The sequence below is a fragment of the Grampus griseus genome, assembly GCF_964374135.1.
Source record: "Grampus griseus genome assembly, chromosome: 2".
In the NCBI taxonomy this organism is placed as follows: Eukaryota; Metazoa; Chordata; class Mammalia; order Artiodactyla; family Delphinidae; genus Grampus; species Grampus griseus.
Window position 1 is genome coordinate 25087802 of NC_139018.1, and position 19630 is coordinate 25107431.

The window sequence follows — 19630 nt, forward strand, 5'->3', positions numbered from 1 at the left end:
ACTAGTGGTTGTATCAGTTGGGATGCTAGATAACTGACAGTGCTCTCTTCTCTACATTGTTCTCATTGGACGTAGCTGCTCAGTCCTGGCTCTCCTCTAATCCCTCTGACCATGCCTTCTTAGTTCCCTCCGGATCTCATCCTCCTGGGCATGATGCTCCTCACAGCTCTTTCTTTGCCCCCTCCTTTTATTTTTACTCTATATAGCTTTTCTAAGTCATCTCAGCTACTGCCCCAGATTCAGCTCCCATGAGTCTCCTTGCTGATAAATCCAGAATCTGTATTTCCAGCCTGAATTGCAGACCGACAGAGAGATCCTGATCTAAAACTGCTGACGGCAATGTCTTACAGAACAGAGTTGCTCCGTCACCCACTCCACTTGCTCTGACATCCATCCCACCCCCTTAATCTCATAAGAAACTACATTCCCCAGGCTCCCTTGCCAACCGGCTTCCAGCTAGGTTTGGTGGAATACAGGGGAGTGGGCGGGGGGAACAGGAGGAGGTGAAACACCCACTGCCTCAAACAGCATCTGTGGCTCCAACCCCAGGTGACAGGCCCGAGGTCTGTGATCCACTCCCCTCAGGTGGGCCCAGCACCTGGGCTCCAGGGAACCACCTCTCCTCCTTGTCCCTCCACCTGGAGGGTGGCAGCGGCTTCCCACTATTGGTGACTATCTCACCATTCCACTTGGCTTCTCAGCAATTCCATGCCCTGTGAACCCCATGTTCTGTTTTAAATTCCCTCTGAAATACCTAGAGCAAGTTCTTTTTTCCCCCAACTGAATCCCGACTGATACACATCGTTAAAGGCACCTAAATTTAATCATTTAAGCCAGAAACTTACAATTTGTTTTCATTTTCATTCATACCAGTATTTCCCCCCATCCCATGTAAAGCTGGTCACAAAGTCCTGATGATTCCACCCTGTGAATCCATGCCTCTCCTCCACCCCCATTACACTGCCTGGGTTCACATCATCTTTTCTCTCTCAGACCAAGGCTGCAGCCCCTCAATTAGTCTCCCTGGCTACAGTCTTTCTGCCTTCCAATACATCCTCCAGACTGTCAACAGACTTTTATTTCTAAGGCACATCTGATCACGACATTCCCCTGATTAAAATTCTTAAATGGTTCCCCACTGACTACAGAAGAAAATCAGATCTGCTCGGTTCCACAGTAAATACGTACTTACTATGTATACCATTCTGCGCCTGAGCCTGGAATACGAGGCCCTTCATGTTCTGTCCTGCCTACCTTCCCAGCCTCATTTGCACCCACGCCCAGCTCGTTCCATCTGAACCAGCGGAAGCTCTCCAAGCACACCCTGCTCCCCTAAGGCTCAGGGCCTTCACACAGGCTGGGTCATCCTTCCCCTGCCCGGCTGTCTCGTGGGTGCCTTGGTGAAGCCCCCCTGATGCCCCCAACATTCCAGGCACAGGGCTCCACAGCACTCTGCAAACACCCCTTTGACGGAGCTCATAGTCAAGGGCTGTTTTGTGTACAAGCCTGTCTGCCCCACTAAATGGGGAGCTCCCCTGAAGATGAAGATGCAGGTCACTCACTCTTGTGTCCTATGTACGTGTTAAGTTTAGTCAAAGTGAGCTGGAAGAATAAACTAAGTGTCCAAAGTGAGGAAAGGGAACCAAGGAAAGGGAAAGAGAAAAGGAAGGAGAGGGACAAGCTGGCAGGGTAGGCAGACTGCTGACCTCCATTGGGGGTGCTGGCTACCGCCCAAACCCTGGTCACTCACCCTTCCTCCTTGCTCCAGGCATGGAGCTAGAAAAGTCCAGAGGCACAGTCCCCACTACAGCTGTCCCAGGGCCATTTTAGGGCAGACACGTTTTGTTCATTCAAAGCAAAGTATCAGGGGAGCAAATGTGCAATCTGCATAAATATTTCTATGTGATCTGCCTGTCATTTCCACATCCCTTGACTGACCACATGCTCCCTTTTGTTATAATTTAACAAATTAGGAAGTAACTTTTTCTACCCCCAAGGAAGTCACCTGTGGGTCGTCTCATTTCTACAATATCCCCCTGAGGTCTCCTTGGCCCCAGCAGCTGCCCACCATGTTCTGAGACCACCCACAGACAGTTCCCAGGAATGAATCAAAAATCAAGCAACCCTGCCATGGGTCCCCTGGTCACAGCGCTGTCATGACACCTCCTTTGTGGTCTCAAGCTCTCCTCTTTCACTCTGCTGCTCAAAGGGCCACACTCCAAACTATAGGCCTTGAACCGGTTTCACTGGGACTGCCTGGATCCCAGGGAAATGTAGAACGAGTATGAAGGAAGGGGAAGGTGGGAGGCTCTCACCTCCATCAGAAGAATGTCCTTTGAGCTCTGAGCCTGCACCTTTGGGTGCTGGACCTTCACGGCCACCGTCCGCCCATCATGCAGCACCGCCTTGTGGACCTGGGCCAGGGAGGCAGCTCCCAGAGGGGTGTCATCAAAGCTCACGAACAAATCATGAATCTGTCAAGAGTGGAGAGAGGACAGAGCAATTAAGATGACGCAATTCAGTGAGAGGGGCCAGGCGGATGGACCAGGGCCAGCACTGCCCAGTGCCCCCAAGACAGACTTTCTCCTCTATCAATTGCTTTGCCTGGGCCCTTCAGTGCCATGGAAATTCACACCAGCCACCAGGGCAGGGAGTGAGACAGAAAACACACGTGGAGGGTGGGTCTCATACCTGTGCAGGGGTACCCTGAGCACCCCCATTTAAAGCCAAAAGAGTGCCATCTCGAGTGTTCAGAACCGTGCGTCATCCACCTATTTAATTACTCACCATTGTGTCTCCGAGGCTCTCACATATGGATATGATCAAAAGTTAACAGAACCTGGGTCCAGGGCAGCCCAAGCCCGGGGATCCGATGGAAGATGTTCCAACCCCGCCAATCCGGAAAGCTCAAGGAAGCCCAGGCTAGAGGCTCCAAACCCAACAGCTACCACTTGTCGCTGCCTGAGCCTCAACATGGGTCCCCAAGTCCACTCCTGACCCAGCCACCTGGCAGAGATCTCTGCACACCAGAGCCCTGCTTTTGGTCTTCAGGCGTGATGCCACCCCAAGTACCTTGGGCAGATCCCTGCCCCTTCTGCGCCTCACTTTCTCTATGAAATGGAACATATACCCCTTACTCTTCCATCTTCTCTTCCCTTCTTCCTCCCCTCCTTCCCTCTTAGAAATGCCATTTCTCCTGAAGGAAAGGTCTGTCTGACTTGAGTGGTCAGATAGATGGTCCAGACATGAATATTCTACCAGGTGGGAAGAAGGGCCCCAAAAGCCTTTTGCAAAATTGTCCAGGTCTGAAATTCTCATCCCCTCCATTTCTTGAATTCCCTGTATAGCCTCACAATTCTGGAAAGGCCAGACATTCACTCACACACACACACACACACACACACGCAAATGTGCATATGTATGCCACGTGCCTCCGCTCCTTCTCACACCACCCAGGCTCTCATGCTGAGGTCCACTCAGTCCGTGCCCCTGCTGCCTCTCTTCGTCCCCCTTCGGCAGCAGCCACTCCATCCTACCCCTCAGCCCTCTCCTCTCCTTGGACTTCAGAGGTCACACGACCCACGGCCACCACCCCATCCCTTTGTTTGCTAGGCTGCACCGTCACTTTGCTAATCTCATCTCATAAATCACTCCCTCCAGTCCTGTCATCATTTTGGTAGCTTTCACTAACTCCATGCCATTTATCAACATCCTGCGGGGGCCAAAGGTCCAGGCAACACGGGAGGGGCCTACCCTTTTCTGTCACGGGAGATGGGTACAGACTGGCCTCCCGTCCCCCTTCTTCCTTATTGGGTATTTATTTGTACCCCTCCTATTGCCCCCTTCCTCAACTTGCCTTTTTCCCTCCCTCGTGAGTTCTGGGCTCCCTAAGGGCCAGATTCTTCCCACATCATCCGCCTGAATCACCCTGGGTCTCTCCACACAAGAACGCTTTATCCTGGACCTGGGCTTAGACTAAGAACGAAAGGGCCGTCAGCCCTATAGCGTGTTAGAACATCAGCTCCAAATAGGCAGCAATTTATTTCTGTTTTGTTTGCTGCTGACTTCCCTACAGTTAGAACAGGACTGGAACTAGTCAGTGCTAAACAAATATTGTTGAAGGACTGAACCCACTATTCTTTCTATCGGAGAGGGATTGTATCAACTCTTTCCTCCTTCTGAAATGGCTGGACCATCCTACTCCCACACTGCTACTATTCCAAAGGCCTCACACATAAAAGCACATGTCACGAGTGGGATTTACCTAGGTGGACTCCACCTGTTACTCCAGAGTGGGGTGAGACCCTGGCCTGATCATTCAGAACCCCAGGTTCCTCAGGCCACACTGATTACATCAGAGATTGACCCAAGTGGTCCAATCAGACTCAATTGTTTTACTTTTGCTTAAACTGTAGAAGTGCTTCTCCTTCTTTCTGCTCAACTTGAAGCTGAAAATTGAACTTGAAGCCTGGAGCTACCAGGGGTCACACAGTAGCAACAAAGATGAAAGCAGAGTCAAGAGAGAGAGTGAATCCTGGTCACAATGGCTGAGCCCCTGGTCTAGCCATGCCTGGATGCCCACCCTAGAATATCTTTTTTTTTGCTGAAGGTAGTTTGAGTTGTTTTCTGTCACACACAACTGAAGGGGCTCTGACTGACACAGTGTGTTCTCAGGCCCCAGCAGGGATAGATGAAAGAAACCTGGGCATGGTGCCCGGTACCCCCAAGAGGCCAGTACACGAGAGTTCCATTTCCTCCCCACCCTCTTGCTGGGACTGGGATCCAGGAACCGAAGGGAGAGGGAACTTTAGCAACATTCCTGTCCGTAACATAGTGAGATCAACACCACTTCCTTGGAAAGCCTCTGGTAATTCCTGAAGGAGCACCAAGGAGAATGTTTTCTAGAGAAAAGCTGTGAACTCAGACCCTCACCTCCGGCAGCTAGGATGGGCAAGGGGACCTGGGGGTCATCTGACCCCACTCCCACCCCAAGCCTCCGCCTGGCTCCCTGGGAACACTTGCTCGTTCTCTGAGAAGGACAACCAGTCTTCAAATCAGAGTCATTGCAGGGACGCTGCAGAGTCACTGCAACTGAAGAGTGACGTGGCATCACTAGGGCTGTGTGGCAGGAACAGCTGCCAGGAGCGCTGCAGGGGGCGGGGAGGCGGGGGGAGGAACGCGTCAAGGCAAGCATGTCCCAATCTTCAGGGTAAGAGGAAGACTGGTCCCCCATATCCCCAGGGAATGGGGAGGGGGGCCTCCCACAGTTCCCTGCTCCCACCAGGGGTCGGGGGGGGTCCCAAGATACCACCAAAGCCCAGGTGCCCATTCAGCACCCTGAACGAGGCCCAGCTGTGAGGACTTGCCCAAATCCTCAATTTGACCAGTGGAAGCAGAGGCATGGCAAGTGAGGATGCACTACCCGCTCGGCGCAGGGAACCTGCTGGGCAGATACCCCGCCCACCCCACCCCATCCATGCACTCCCACCACCTCCGGGGTGCCCCTGCAGCCACCCTCTTCCCCTTTATCAGTAAGCACGTCAGACACCCTCACCCTCCTGTGCTCACACACACTCACACACAACACACACACACAATTATTGATTGCTAGTGAATGTTCCTAGCTGGCTTATAAAAAACCGTAATTAAAGATTGGGGCTACAGGCTGTAATTAAATATGAATAAAGTATCTCTAAATGGAACCTTGATTCAAAGTGTTCGCTGGAAGTACTTTATGCTGATAGAGAGTAAGGAAAAATAGACCCTGTCCCGAAAGCAGAATTTTACCCCTCGTGCAGCTGAAACAAACGTCACCCCCCTCCAATCAGGCCTCATCCCCCAGACCTTTAGCAGAAAACCATTAGCAGAAACAACCTGCAGCATTTGCAGCAATTAGATTCAAGCAGGGCCCTCAGCTGCCTCCAGTCACCCGCAGAAACCTCTCTCCCCTTCTAAGGCTTTCTTTCCCCTGTTCTTTTTTTTCTCCCTCTGGGTCTGGCGGCAATATCAATTAACTAAAACAACTACATTTTAAAATGACGTTATGGCTTTTTAATTACTGTCAGCCCATGATTCAAATATATCAATGTCCCTGTCTGGAAAAGGAAAAATAATCAGGGAAAAAGTTTCTCTAGCTTTGTATGGTCTGGGGTGTGTGTGTGTGTGCGCGCGCGCGTGTGTGTGTGTGTGTGTGTAAGGGGTGGGGAGAAGGGCAAGAAGAAATTTGTCACCTCCTAGGGGCTTAGCTCACCAGGGGCTCAGGTTAAGACTTCAGCACGTCTATATGACATGATGGATGTTAACTAAATTTATTGCAGTAATCATTTCACAATATATGTAAGTCAAACCATCACGCTGTACACCTTAAACTAATACAGTGATGGATGTCAATTATATCTCAATAAAACAGGAAGAAAAAAAAATGTCAGCAGACTGCCTTCAGCTGGGGTCCAAGAATCAAGAGACCACGTGACGTGATGCCCTAGTACTGGGCAAAGTGAGAGACCCTCCAGAAAATCAACCAGGAGGATTCCCATAAAGCCAGGTTACCGGGCAATGTTTCCAAAATGCCACGTTAAGCCGACAAGCACTGGCCAGGTCCTCATTCAGCCCAAAACAAGGAGGCCGGAAGTCAGGACCTTCTAGAGAAGCCTCAACATGACCCCTGGGGGGAGTTTCACTTGGGTCTCTTAGCCAGCCCCACCAGAGCCTGCAGCCCAGGCAGCCCCAGCCTCATGGGGACTGGCCCATCAGTCACAAGATGGGGGATGTCCCAGATTTTCCAAGATGGTCCAATTTCAAATACTCTATCCTGTTGTCCCCATACTCATTCACATCAGACATATTCTGGATTCAGAAACGACATCACCAAAAGATAATGCTAAGAAATCCAGCACACCCTGAACTGGCCAGCTCCACATGTAGACAGAAGCAAATCCAGGCCTTGATGCCAAGGCCAGGCAGTTCCCACTTAGGAGCCAGGAAGACTGCCCAGGGCACCTAAGCAGGTTACCATGGCATCAGCAGCAAACAACATCTGGCTCTCAAGGTCTTGAGATGGCCCAGCCCACACCTGGCTGGGTGCCAGCAGCCATCCACTGCTGCCTGATGGGGGGAAGGACAAGTCCCTGTGCTAATGAAGTGGCTGGAGTGAACCATACCCACCCCAGTCTGAGGCAGACAATAGAGCTCTAGCTTGCTAGGACTCTGCCAAAACACTGATGTCTGATGTCTGCCTTGGGCAGAAAATCCATCCCTCCTCTCAGCACCAGGAACCCCAACATCTCACAGTCACCCTATCAGCTGATACCCCATTTTGCTGCAATTCCTGCCCCTCAAGTAGGGGCTGGACTTAATGACCCACTCCTAGCAAACAGCACATGGAGGAAGTGACGGTGTCCAATTCCCAAGACTGTCACCAAGATGTCCTCCTTGCTTTCTCTCTTGAAATGCTTGCTCAGGAGGAAGCAAGCTGCCATGTCACGAGGACACTCAAGCAACCTGTGGAGAGGTCCACGTGGTAAGGAACCCAGGCCTCCTGCCGACAGTGGGCCATCTTGGAAGCAGCTCCTTCCTCCCCACTCAGGCCTTCAGATGACTCTACCCCAGCTACCATCTTGACTGGAACCTCACGAAGAGACTGAGCCAAAGCTATCCAGTAAAGCCACTCCCAAATTCCTGACCCGCAGAAACTGTAAGATATCAAATGTCTGTTGTTTTAAGGCACTAAGTTTTGGGGTAATTTGTTATGCAGCAATAGCTGATTAATGTACCCCAAGCACACCCTGCCAGACATCACGAATCCATCACAGCCTTCGTTCCTGCTGGGCCCAGATGATGCCTCAAAATCTCTCTCAACCCAGGGTTCCGCGCAGCCACTGCCAACCGACAAAAGTTAACGTATGAAATGAAACCAATTTGCCACTTCTTAGCCTAAGCCAATGAATATTTACTGCAGGCCCATCAAATGACAAACACCATGCTAGGAACATGGGCCAACAAAACAGGCAGTCCCTAGCCATGAGGAGACCTTGGTGCAGCCGAATGTCCTACTAGAAAAAGGCAACAGCCTCTGAAAAACACACCTGCATTTTAGCAGTAGCTGCTGGAGAGAGTGCCCCCTGCCCAGTACTGCTTAACCCAACCCTGAAAGGACCTTCAGGCAAGGTAAGAAGAGGGGACCCCCAATATCGCCATGTAGACCCTGGGGGGTCAGGGGAGGGGACAAGGCATCCAGGTGTCTCTCCGTCTCCCCACTCAATAGCTGCCCTGCCTCAAGGTGGGTGCAGCCCCATCTCCAGCTTCCCACTCAGAACAATTTATTATAATAAAAATCGTAATGACGATAATAGCTCAAGGACACCTAGAACCTGTTTTCCATGGAATCTGTGTTATTTCTGGGGTTCTGAAAGATGAAAGTGTTGGCTCTGCAGAGCCATTAGCTATTGCTACTGCCAAGCTAGGCCAACAGCAGAACCTGAGGCCCTTCTCAACAAGGGTCCTCCCCAGAAATTACAGAACAGCATTCCTGTCTAAGTTCTTGCAAGGAGGCTGGCACGATGCTAAACTCTTACCAATTTGCTGAAGAGCCTCCAGGTACAGGACAATCATCTACCTGGCTCTGCCGAGGGCATCACAGGTCAGACCAAGCTTCTTTCCTCCTGTGGGATGGTAACCAGTAGCTGACAGAAGGAGAAGCAAGAAGCCAGGAGCAGCCCACCCTAGGATGGCCATGGGCATGCTCCCTGGGAATGCCCACCTGCTGGTCAGGACAGTCGGATCTGAGAGGCAGCAAGGCATAGCGATTCCAATGCAAGCTCTGGGTCAAACTGCCCGTACTCAAATTCTGGCTCCAAGTGCATCAGCTTCGGCAGTGACATAATCCCTCTGTACCTCAGCTTCCTCATCTGTAAAATGGGAATTTGGGTACCTACCTCATGGAGTTGTATGAAACAACATACATAAAGGGTCTAGAATAGAGCCTACAGAAGACCCCCAATAATTGTAGCAGGAGTAGTGGGTGCCCCATCTGATGCCTCCATGAAGAGGACACAGTGGTCTAATGAAAAGAGCACTGGACAAGGAGGCGCTCAGGTCTGTTCTGTCAGTGAGTAAAAGCCACCATCCTCTTTCACCCAAAGACTCCTAACTGGTCTGCCCACTCATGTTCCTTTCTGTGCCAAGCCCTCTTCCCCATACAGCTAAGGTGAGTTTTCCAAACGTCAACTGATCATGTCACTTCTTGCTTCAACTACTTCACCAACTTCCCAGGGCCAAAATCTTTAGCACGACCCACAGGGTCTGACCCTGCCTACATGTCCTGCCCCTTCTCCTCCCTCTGCCCTCCCCAAGCTCCATCTGCCCTGAAGAGATGGCCTCTTTTGACCACCAGCATACTCCCTCACTGCCCAGGGCCTTTGCACGTGCCATCCCCTCTGCCTAGAAGGAATGAATAGGAATTCTTCATCGAGGGAATTCCTACCCATGCTTCAAATCACAGCTCAACTGTCACCTCCTCAGGGAAGCCTCCCTGTGTACATTCTCAGAGTTCATTGCCTTCCTCAAGAGCAATTACACAACTGCACTTTTGCCTCAATTTATATTTGCTTCATCTCCCTCTTTCCTTCTAGATGATAGACTTCTGTTTTGCTCAGCATTGCATCCAAGGCACCTGGCACACAACTGGTGCCCAGTATGTATTTCCTAGTGAATGAATGGATGTGAGGTTTGATTTCCCCATCCTCTTCCTGGTGAGGGGACTCCAGGCCTTCCAGCTGATCCAGGATAGCTAAAACACCTCCCGGAAGTGGCTACAGTTCCCTCAAGGTGGCTGGGTACTTCGAGAGCTGTGGGTAGAGGGACTCTATGGAAATGTGATAATAATGATTAATAAAAAGCAGATAAACACCCAGTGTGGCCAGCCAGCCCGGAAAGCCATCCATTAGATCTGTCATTCATTAGAGGTGGGGGAGGGCACAATCCAATCAGATCTTCTCAGTTTAAGCAAACCTTCTGTAAATTGTAGGCTGCAGGCACTGACATTTGATAAATTATTGTTCATAACCCACCATTGGCTGTCATAAATCTAATCTTTCAACGTTTCCCATCTTAATAACTTGTCCAGCTGCACAGGGTGACAGGTCTATGTCTCTGCCTGTGACAGAGATCTCTGGGGTAAAGATACCAGAGATCCTAGGCAGTGCTGTATGAAGTTGAGGACTCCCACAGCCAGGGCCCCACCAGGGCAGGCATCCCCTGGGTGATCAGAGTACAGAGGTGATGAGCTGTCCGTGGAGCTGCAAAGCGCCCGTGAGTCAAGTGCTCACACCCCATCCCAGGGTCCAGAGACGGGTGGTGCCAGGAGCTCAGACCCAAGAATCGGGCAGGTTGAGCTCTACACCCTCCACCGCATGCCTGCCCGTGTGAGGACTCTTCCTTGAACTTGAGCTTGGTTGGAATAAGGGATGTCAGGATATCTTTGCTCTGCAGGCACTGAATGCTCAACCATGGGTAATTCCTTGTATTTGCATAATATCTTGCTCTTATGTAATTCTCAACCCTCTCTTAAGGTTAAGGTAGAGGAGATACAATCACCCCCATTGTACAGAGTAGAATATATTCCCTAAAGGTCATTCGTTTATTCATCCAACAAATGCTTATTGAGTGACTACTATGTGCAGGGCCCTGTGCTGGTCAGTGGGGACTCAATGGGGAGTGAGTCCAAATTGGGTACGGCCACCAGCCTCCGGAGTTACTACAGGAACATGAAGTCCAATAGGGAGACAGGAATTAATCACGAGATCACAAAGAAAGATAAACGGCCAGCTCTGAAAAGTGCATGAAGAGGGAGGGTAGCTGGTACCATAAGAGCCTTTGTCCAGAGGATTAAACCCAGGCTGGGAGAACTTCTTGGAGAAGGAGACAAAGAACTGAGCTCCGAAGGATGAGGAGCCAGTTCACTAGTTAACTAGCTGAAGAAAGGAAAGAGGAGCCTTCCAGGCAGAGGGGACAGCCTGTGTGAACCATGAATAAGGGGAATAAGGTATGGAGACAGCAGAGAGCCAGAGAGAAGATGACCACCAACTCCCAACCTGGAATCCAGGCCCACTTGGGCTCCCCGGGTCTCCCCCTGGTTGAGGAGGTCCTCATCCACAGCTCATGCCCACGGCGGAGAAAGCCTGGCCACAGTGACTCGCATTCATACTTCTAAAACCAGATGGGCTCACCCTCACGAAACCCCAAAGCCCTTCTCCCAACAACCTTCAGGTGTTCCTACACCCAAAAATATAGGAAGGGAAAAACTAAAGGGCTTCCCTGGTGGCGCAGTGGTTGAGAGTCCACCTGCCGATGCGGGGGACGCGGGTTCGTGCCCCGGTCCGGGAGGATCCCGCATGCCGCAGAGCAGCTGGGCCCGTGAGCCATGGCCGCTGAGCCTGCGCGTCCGGAGCCTGTGCTCCGCAACGGGAGAGGCCACAACAGTGAGAGGCCCGCGTAGTGCAAAAAAAAAAAACAACTAAAGCCTAAGCATTCTTTGCTTACAGCGGCACCATTTGCTGTCAGGACAGACTTCCTTAGCCTTTGGGAGGTGGCGAAATAACACACAGCAAATGAGCCCAAGCTGCGTTCCTATGCCTCGGAGCCCCAAACAAGAGGGTTCACGTACCAAAGCCCTTGTGGTCTTTCTATAACACCTGAGCGTGTTCCATCCAATAAGAAGTTTCCCAGATTTACTTTGCATGTGACAGAAGCAGTGCCCAGGAATTTTAGAGGGAGGTAAACCCAGACTTGCTGTATCTACGGAGAAGATAAAGCTCACATTTGGGGGAAACCACGCACACGCCTGGCTAACCCTATCTGCCAACATATAGCCAAGTGGCCTTGGGCAAACTGCTTAGCTGCACTAACGTTCTGCAAATGGGAGTGATAATAATGCCCATTGGTAGGGGAGTTCTAAAGGTTAAAGGATATTATGCATCTAGAGCAGGGGGCCAGGAAACTATAGCCCATGGGCCAATCCAGGCCACCGCCTGCTTTTCTGTAGCCCACAAGCAAAGAATACGTTTTTACATTTTTAAGAGAGAAAAATCAAAATAATAATATTTTGTGACATGTGAAAATTACGTGCAATTCAATTTCCATGACCATGAATAAAGTTTTATTGGGACACAGCATGCCCATTCATTACTTATTGTCTGTGGCCACTCTCATCCTGCAACGGCAGAATTAAGTAGTTGCAACAGAGAGTGTGTGGCCTGCAAAACCTAAAATATTTACCATCTGGCCCTGTGGTAGGCAGAAAAATGGCCCCCTAAAGATGTCCATATCCCAATCCCCAAAGGTGTGATGAAGGTAAGACTCTTGAGATGTGGAGAGTATCCTGAATTCCCATGTAGGCCCAATGGAACCACAGGGTCCTTATAAAAGGGACGCAGGAGGGTCAGCGTCAGAGCAGAGATATGACAACAGAAACAGAGGTGAAAGGACAAGAGAGAGAGAAAAATTTTAAGAAGCTATGCTGATGGCTTTGAAGATGGAGGAAGGGGCCACAAGCAAAGGAATGCCGGCAGCCTCTAGAAGCTGGCAAAGGCAAAGAGATTCTCCCACAGAGCCTCCAGAAGGAACGCAGCAGCCAGCACCTGAATTTCAGGGCTTCTGACCCACAGGACAACAAGATAATGAACGTGTATTGTTTTAAGCCACTAAATTGGTGGTAATTCGTTAACAGCAGCAATAGGAACCTAAAACAGGCCCTGAAATAGAGCATTAGTGTAACACTCTCAGTACAAGTCGGGTTTTATTGTTTTGCTGCATTTCCCAGGACAGAGAAAGGGCTAGAAAGCTGGGGAATGTGACAAGAGGTTGCACTGGCAGTGGGGGGAACACAGGTCAAGTGCAAACCCTGAGATGTGGAAACAGGAAGGGCACATAACTGCTTCCAGTTCTGCTGTGCCAGGTGGCACAGTCCTGTCCTCACCCGCTTCCCAGGGCAAGGCGTCCTCTGCTTCCCCAGCTGCCTCCTACATGTCATTCCTTCCCAGCCCCCAGGCCAAACCCTAAAACCTGCTTGGCTGAAACAGCATCTTCCCCTCTTCCCAAGGAGCTTCAGTCCTCACGCACAACTACCTGTCATCGGCTCACACACCAAAGATGGGAGGAGCAGTGGTGGCCCATGAGAGACCCCTCATCACAATGCTGATGACACAGTTAATTTGCAGAAGCTGTTCCAGCTGTTGAAGTAACAGCTTCTCCTTCTACAAAATCCATTACACACACACACACACACACACACTCACTCACACACACACTCACACACACACTCACACACACACACACACACGGCCCTAGAGCTCACGTCAGATTAGGGTACGTTTTTAATATCTGGAAACCAGGAACCCAATGCTGGATCCCAGCCTCTCAATGCTGAACCCCAAATTACTCAAACCCATGTGGACTCTCTGGCCTTCTCTGACCACTAAGGAGAGAGGGAGCCACTGTGCAAACCCCAGCCCTGTAGAAAGACCTTTCCCCAAACTGCTTGCAGGCTGACCTGCTAACACACTCTCCGCACCGTCCCCTCCAGTGCTGTGGTCAGAACCCCAGGAGTCCACTGTGGCACCTCCCTCTCCCTGGCCCCCCCCCCACGTGATTCATCCTTGAGTCCTGTTGATTCAGCCTCCAAAGCACGTCTGTCCACGCCTCGTCCAAGTCACCATCACCTCTTGCCTGGACAACCACAGGAGCCTTGTAACTGGTCGCCCAGTTCCACCCTGATCCCCTGCAAGCCTGCAGGCTAGACTGCGCCGTCCAGGCGCAGAGACACCTTCAAGGGTGTCTCTCTGTCCAGCCACTACCACCCCTTATCTGCCCCCAGGCAGGTCCACTGTCTTCCCCACCCTGAGGCCTCTGCATTCTCTGTTCTCTGTGCTGCCTCCCCTTCCCCTAATTACCCTCTGGCCTCAGCTTAATCCTCACGTCCTCAGAAAGGCCACCCAGCCCCACACTCAGAGCACTCCTCCTCTCTCGCGGCATTTATCACAAGTGTCTTTAGATTTTCACTTTCCTGGTCGCTTGTTTAGCATCTGCCGTCCCCACAACTGGATCATGAGCACCATGACGGCAGCTTGTTCATGCACGTAACCCCCGGCTCCCGCACAGCGGAGCTCAGTAAACATCTGCTGAGCCAATAAACGAATCAGCAAAAGATTGGTGACGTCCTGGAAGGGAGGTGGAGGGTCCACACACGGGACCCCAGCCTGTGGGGCAGCCACACCACCCAGGCCCAGAGGTACAGGCTCCCTGGTCTGGCTCAGATCCAGACGCCTCCCTGAGACCCTCAGCCCTGCCTCTGCCCGTCAGCTCATGCCTCTCCACCTGCCCAAAGGCCCTCTCCAGGCCTCTCTGCTCGTTCTCCTTTTACAGCACTGAAGTCCCACTCAGGTTTCTCCTCTTTCAGAGAGTATCCTAACTCACCCCTCCCTAAGACCCTATTCCCTGATTCCAAGAACACCTGAAAACTGTAGCCCAAACTTCAGAGAACTTTCTCTCAGCCTGTCTTAACCTCTCATTAAGTTACATCTACAGCTCATTCTGTACCTAAAATACAAGCTCCTCCGAGATGTCAGAGTTGTATGATGCCAATAACTCAAGGAGAGCAGCCCACACAGTACCTTTCTCTGACTCTGCCCTGCTTGTACTGCTGTGGAAAGTGTTCTGTCCTCTGAGTAGGGGGGTCTAACCCCACCTCTGCCACCAACCAGCAGCACGACCTTAGGGAAGTTGCTTTACCTTTTCTGGGTCTTAATTCCTCACTTGTAAAAGGAGGTGTCAGGGTACTTGATCTTTGAGCGCCCTCCCACTTCTATGACCCTGTGACACTGACCTTCCATCCAATGCTCCCCTAATTGTTCCCCAGCCCATCCCACCCTCTACACAGGCAGACATGTACCCATGCACGCTACATCCAGTTCTCCACCTGGAGTCAGCTTACCCTCTCTGGTCTCACACACACACACACACACACACACACACACACGGAGTCACCTCCAAAGTGGCACAGGCCAGGCAGCCAAGGCACCACTCCTTGAAGCTGGGTCCCTACAGCAGAACTCACCAGGGGAGCCTGGCCCGGGACATGGGCTTGTTCCTAAAGCTCCATGAATAAAGAAGCAGGCACAGCTGGCCTATTCATAATCAGCATAAAAAATTGATTAGCCCTTTCCAGATTAAACATTATTGTTTCAACGATGAACATAAATCAGGCGGACGTGGAGGGCTTGCCTCCCTCTGCTGCCAAGGAGCAGCATCAGGTAGACAGCGAACGGGGGCAGTGGGAGGAGAGGGGGGCTCCTAGCTGGAGAAGTCCATGGGGGAGCAGCCCACTCCCCCATCACCAGCCCCTGCCTGCACACACATAGGGGGAGCACCTTGTCCAGAGGTGAGATGGAGAGGAGAGCCTGATGACCTCCCAGCAGGCTCCTTAGAGCACCTCCTCAGCTACCATCTGATTGGCTCTCGAGGCAACATAGGCCCAGGGCCAGCCCAGGGCTGAAGGCAAGGGGGAAGACTGGGGTGATGTCAGAGGCAAGAGCGTGGCCCTCAGAGGCAGACTGGGTCCCACAGGCCCATCAGCACAGCCTTGAACCAGCCCCTCGCCTCCATGAAGGGTATGCGTCTCTGGAGTCAGACAACACTAAGGTTCAGTTCCCAGTTGAGCCACTGTCCTGCTGTGTGATACTGAGTAAGTTACTTAGCGTCTCTGAATCTCAGTTTCTACATCTGGAAAAAATGGGGAAAGGGATACCTACCCCGCTGAGCTATTGTGAGGACTAAGTGAGACCTTGTGTTTGAAAACACATGCTAGGGAAGGAGAAAACACTTAATAAACATTCAGTTCCTTGACCTGCCAGGTTCCCCATCTGCCTGTCCCGCCTCCCACTCAGGAATGCTGGGAGAATCCATCAAATGCCAGAAGTATGAAACCTTGTGAAAAGCACAGGGGTCCTTACAGAGAACAAGGGAACGCAGTGGTTAGGAGCTTGGGTTCTGCAGTCAGCCCTGGCTTCTGCTCCTGACTCTGCCTGGTACTCTCTGTGTGACCTCAAGCATGTGACTCAACCTCTCTGGTCTTGGTTTGCTCCTCTGTAAAGTGGGAATAATAATAGTACTTCCCCTCATAGGGCAGCTGTGAGGATTACAGGAGATGATGCCTGCAAAGTTTGCCAGTGTCCCCCCATTCCCTCAGATCTTTCCTCCTTCTCTGGCCTGATTTGCAATTCTCTGTATTTGCATCTGTGCCTGAGGACTCCTCCTCCAAAGCCGCAGGAATTAACAGCCCTCTGGAGCAGCCATCACTCAGGAAGTTAGAAAGCTGGTGTATAAACACCCCACCTTCTCCTTTGGCTGTTGAGTGGGATGATTCTAAGGTGACTGTTTAGCACCGTTTCCCAGTCTCCCCACAGCATTAACCTTCATTCACCCACTGGCGCAGCTGGTTTAAGAGCACACAGCCACCGGCTGACTTCTCTTCCCTGGACCACGTTCCCACTTCCTACTGGAAGACCCTGAGCTTCCCACAAAACCACTTGCACTGGAACCCTTTTCTTGGAGTCATATTCTGGGAACCCCCAACTAGGATGAGCGCCTCTCACGCCATGAGCACTGGGCCAAGGTTGGCAATTATGTTCACTGTAGGATGGGGCAGAACCTGGGACTCCTCCAGATCATCGCTTCTCCACCAGCCATCACCAGTAAGGACAACTGCTTGGCTCACATGGAGACAGAAACCACTGCGAGCACATCCAGCCGGCCCACGCCACCAACCCCAGTCCTGAGGGTTGCAAGTGGAGACCCACCCCTTCTCCCTGGGAAGGGGAGGAAAGGCCACAATTTCATTCAAGGAGAAGATGAGGACCCTGCAGTCCCTCCAGCGGTCCCAGAGGGCATGGGGTCAGCTGTCCGGCCAGCTCCTTCAAGAGCAGTGACCGTGGCATTCATCCTCTGGCTTGTAGCCTCCTGACTCACTGTCCAGCTCGGGACACTTGCTCGGAGCTCCAGGGGGATGGCGAGAGAAGAAACTGGCCCTGCCCAAGCCCCAGGAGACAGCTAAAAAAAGGCTCTGTAGGGAGAGTTCACCTCTGCCATATGCGGATGATGGAAAGAGCCCCTTCCCACAGCTCCTGCCTTGGGCCCCTCCATCCATCCTGCAATGTTGGCTAACTCTGCCCGAAATGTCTTTTTCCATCAGTCACGGGAGCTTGCATACACGTACGCACGCACGCACACACACACGCTATTAGCTGATTTGACTTAACATTACTTCCTGGGGCCTGGGGCCACCCCCTAAAGCCTACACATGAAGGCCCAACACTTATGTCCACTCTAACGCCCTCCGAGAACCAGTCCCTCCTCAGGACTGGCAGCTGGAATGCAGGAGGGGCAAGGCCTTAGGCAACAGAGTTCAAAGCCTGGCTCTGCTTCCTTTAGCTACGTGACTGTGGCTGTTACTTAACTTCTCAGGGTCTCTGCTTCCTCATATGGAAACTTGGAAAGGCAAAGTCTATCACACTTGCAGAATTATTGTTAAGGGTTAGAAGCAATATCTGTAAAACATCCTGCCAATGTGTACTACACAGCAAGTACCAAATAAAAAGAAACCAACATTATCATCCACTGACATGAACATCTCCGGTTCTGCTGGCCTTACGCATCTTTACGCCTTCTTCTGCCTTGCTGCTTCCCACCCGACCCCAGTTCTAAACCTTGGGGTTTAAATGAGGGGGATAATTATCTTACAGACCCCACCTCCTCCGACCACAGTGATTGGTCCTTATGGAACAGACAACTGTATTTGCTAAGTAGGGCTACCACACCAAATTACCACTAACTGGGGGGGCTTAAAACAACAGAAATATTGTCTCACAGTTCTAAAAGCTCAGCTCATCTGCAGTCATTGGCAGGCCTGCGTTCCCTCTGAAGGTTCTAAGGGAGAATGCTCCCTTGCATCTTCTTAGTTTCTGCTGTCTGCTAGCAATCTTCAGAGTTCCTCGGTTTATAGTTACATCACTCAGATTTCGGCTTCCATTGTCACATGGTGTTCTAATAAGGACACCAGTCATTGGGGACCACGCTAATCCAGTGTAAACTCATCTTAAGTTGCCTAATTACATCTGCAAAAACCTTATTTCAGTCTCAGGTTCCAGATAGACATGAATTGGGGGGAAGAAGGGGGACACTTTATTTTATAAAATGAAACTAGAGTGGTGGGGGGCATTCCTCCTGGGGCCACAGATGGAAAGAGGTGAGGCTGAGAGCTTCCAGTGCCAGGTGGTCATGGAGGGAACATGAATGAAGCTGACCTGCAGGAAGAAGTGGAGAGACAGAGAGAAGAGTCCGGGAAGAGCTCCCCAAAGGCTCAACTCCACCCCAAGCCTTCCTAAGATGTGGTTACATTAGACAGGACACCTGCCTTTTTGCTTCAGCTCGATCAAGTTGGGGTTCTGATCCTCACAACCACAAAAGACCCAAAGCACCCACCTGTTACGGGTTGGTTTGTGTCCTCTGAATACGCAGGTGTTAAAGTCCTAAGCCCCAGTTAGGGGGTTAGAACATGAACTTATTTGGAAACAGTGTCCTTGCAGGTGTAATTAGTTAAGATGAGGTCATGCTGGCATAGGGTGGGACCCCTAATCCAACATGACCTCGTTTATGAAAAGGGGCAATTCAGACACAGAGACAGACACACACACACACACGCACGCACGCACACACACACGTGCACACACACACAGGGAGAACGCCAGGTGAGAGCGAAGGCAGAGATCAGGGTGAGGCTTCTACAAGCCAAGGAACACCAAAGATTGCCTTCCAAACCCCAGAAGCGAGGGGAGAGGCAGGGAACAGATTCTCCCCGACAGCCCTCAGGTGAACCATCCCTGCCGACACCTGGACCTTGGACTTCCAGTCATCAGAACTACAAGACAATAGAGTTCTCTTGTATAAGTCATCCAGTTTGTGGTACTTTGTTACAACAGCCTTAGCAAACTAATACACCCCAACGAAGTTCCCTGTCATTCCAACCCCACTGGTCTGCTCTTGGCACAAAACAAGCTGTGGTCAGCCCTCGCCACCACACTGCCCGGCCTCATGTGCTGTCATACTTTCCCTCCTTAAATCTTACTCATCCTCTAAGGCCCAGCTCAAGGCCCACCTCCTCCAAGAATCCCCTTCTGAACTTCCCCCAAACTTTTCCTTCATCAGCCCCACAGGTGAGGCCTTGATTGTTCTCTAATTACTCCCTCTGTGTATTGTTTTGTCTGCCTGGCTTTGGCGGGGTGGGGGGTGGGGGAGGCGGGAGGGAGTGACTTGGCTTTGACATTTTCTGTATCCACCACAGCACTGGCACAGAGGTAAGAACCTATCAGCTGCTCCACAAACCTGTATTTTCTGAGTGAGCAAAGCAGCAAGTGGTCGCCCCAAACTTCCTGAGTCAGTGAGTGGAACCACCATGAGCTGAAGCCCTTTCTTTCTCCACGGAACAGCCCAGACACAGCAGCTAAGCAGAGGGTTTGGGCACCACCCTGCAGGACAGATCCCAGAGAAGGGGAGCACCCCAGGCATGGCCTGTGGGCCAAAG

General features: G+C 51.4%; 1 protein-coding gene across 2 annotated transcripts in view; it reads right to left on the reverse strand.

Annotated features, from left to right (window-relative positions):
* The window catches only part of ADCK1 (aarF domain containing kinase 1), a 110873-nt gene that overhangs the window by 36599 nt on the left and 54644 nt on the right, over positions 1–19630 (reverse strand). For both annotated transcript variants that reach the window (XM_082649134.1, XM_082649135.1), the window contains one exon: positions 2316–2474. In XM_082649134.1, coding sequence (XP_082505260.1) covers positions 2316–2474 — 159 coding nt within the window. The remainder of the gene's footprint in view (positions 1–2315; positions 2475–19630) is intronic.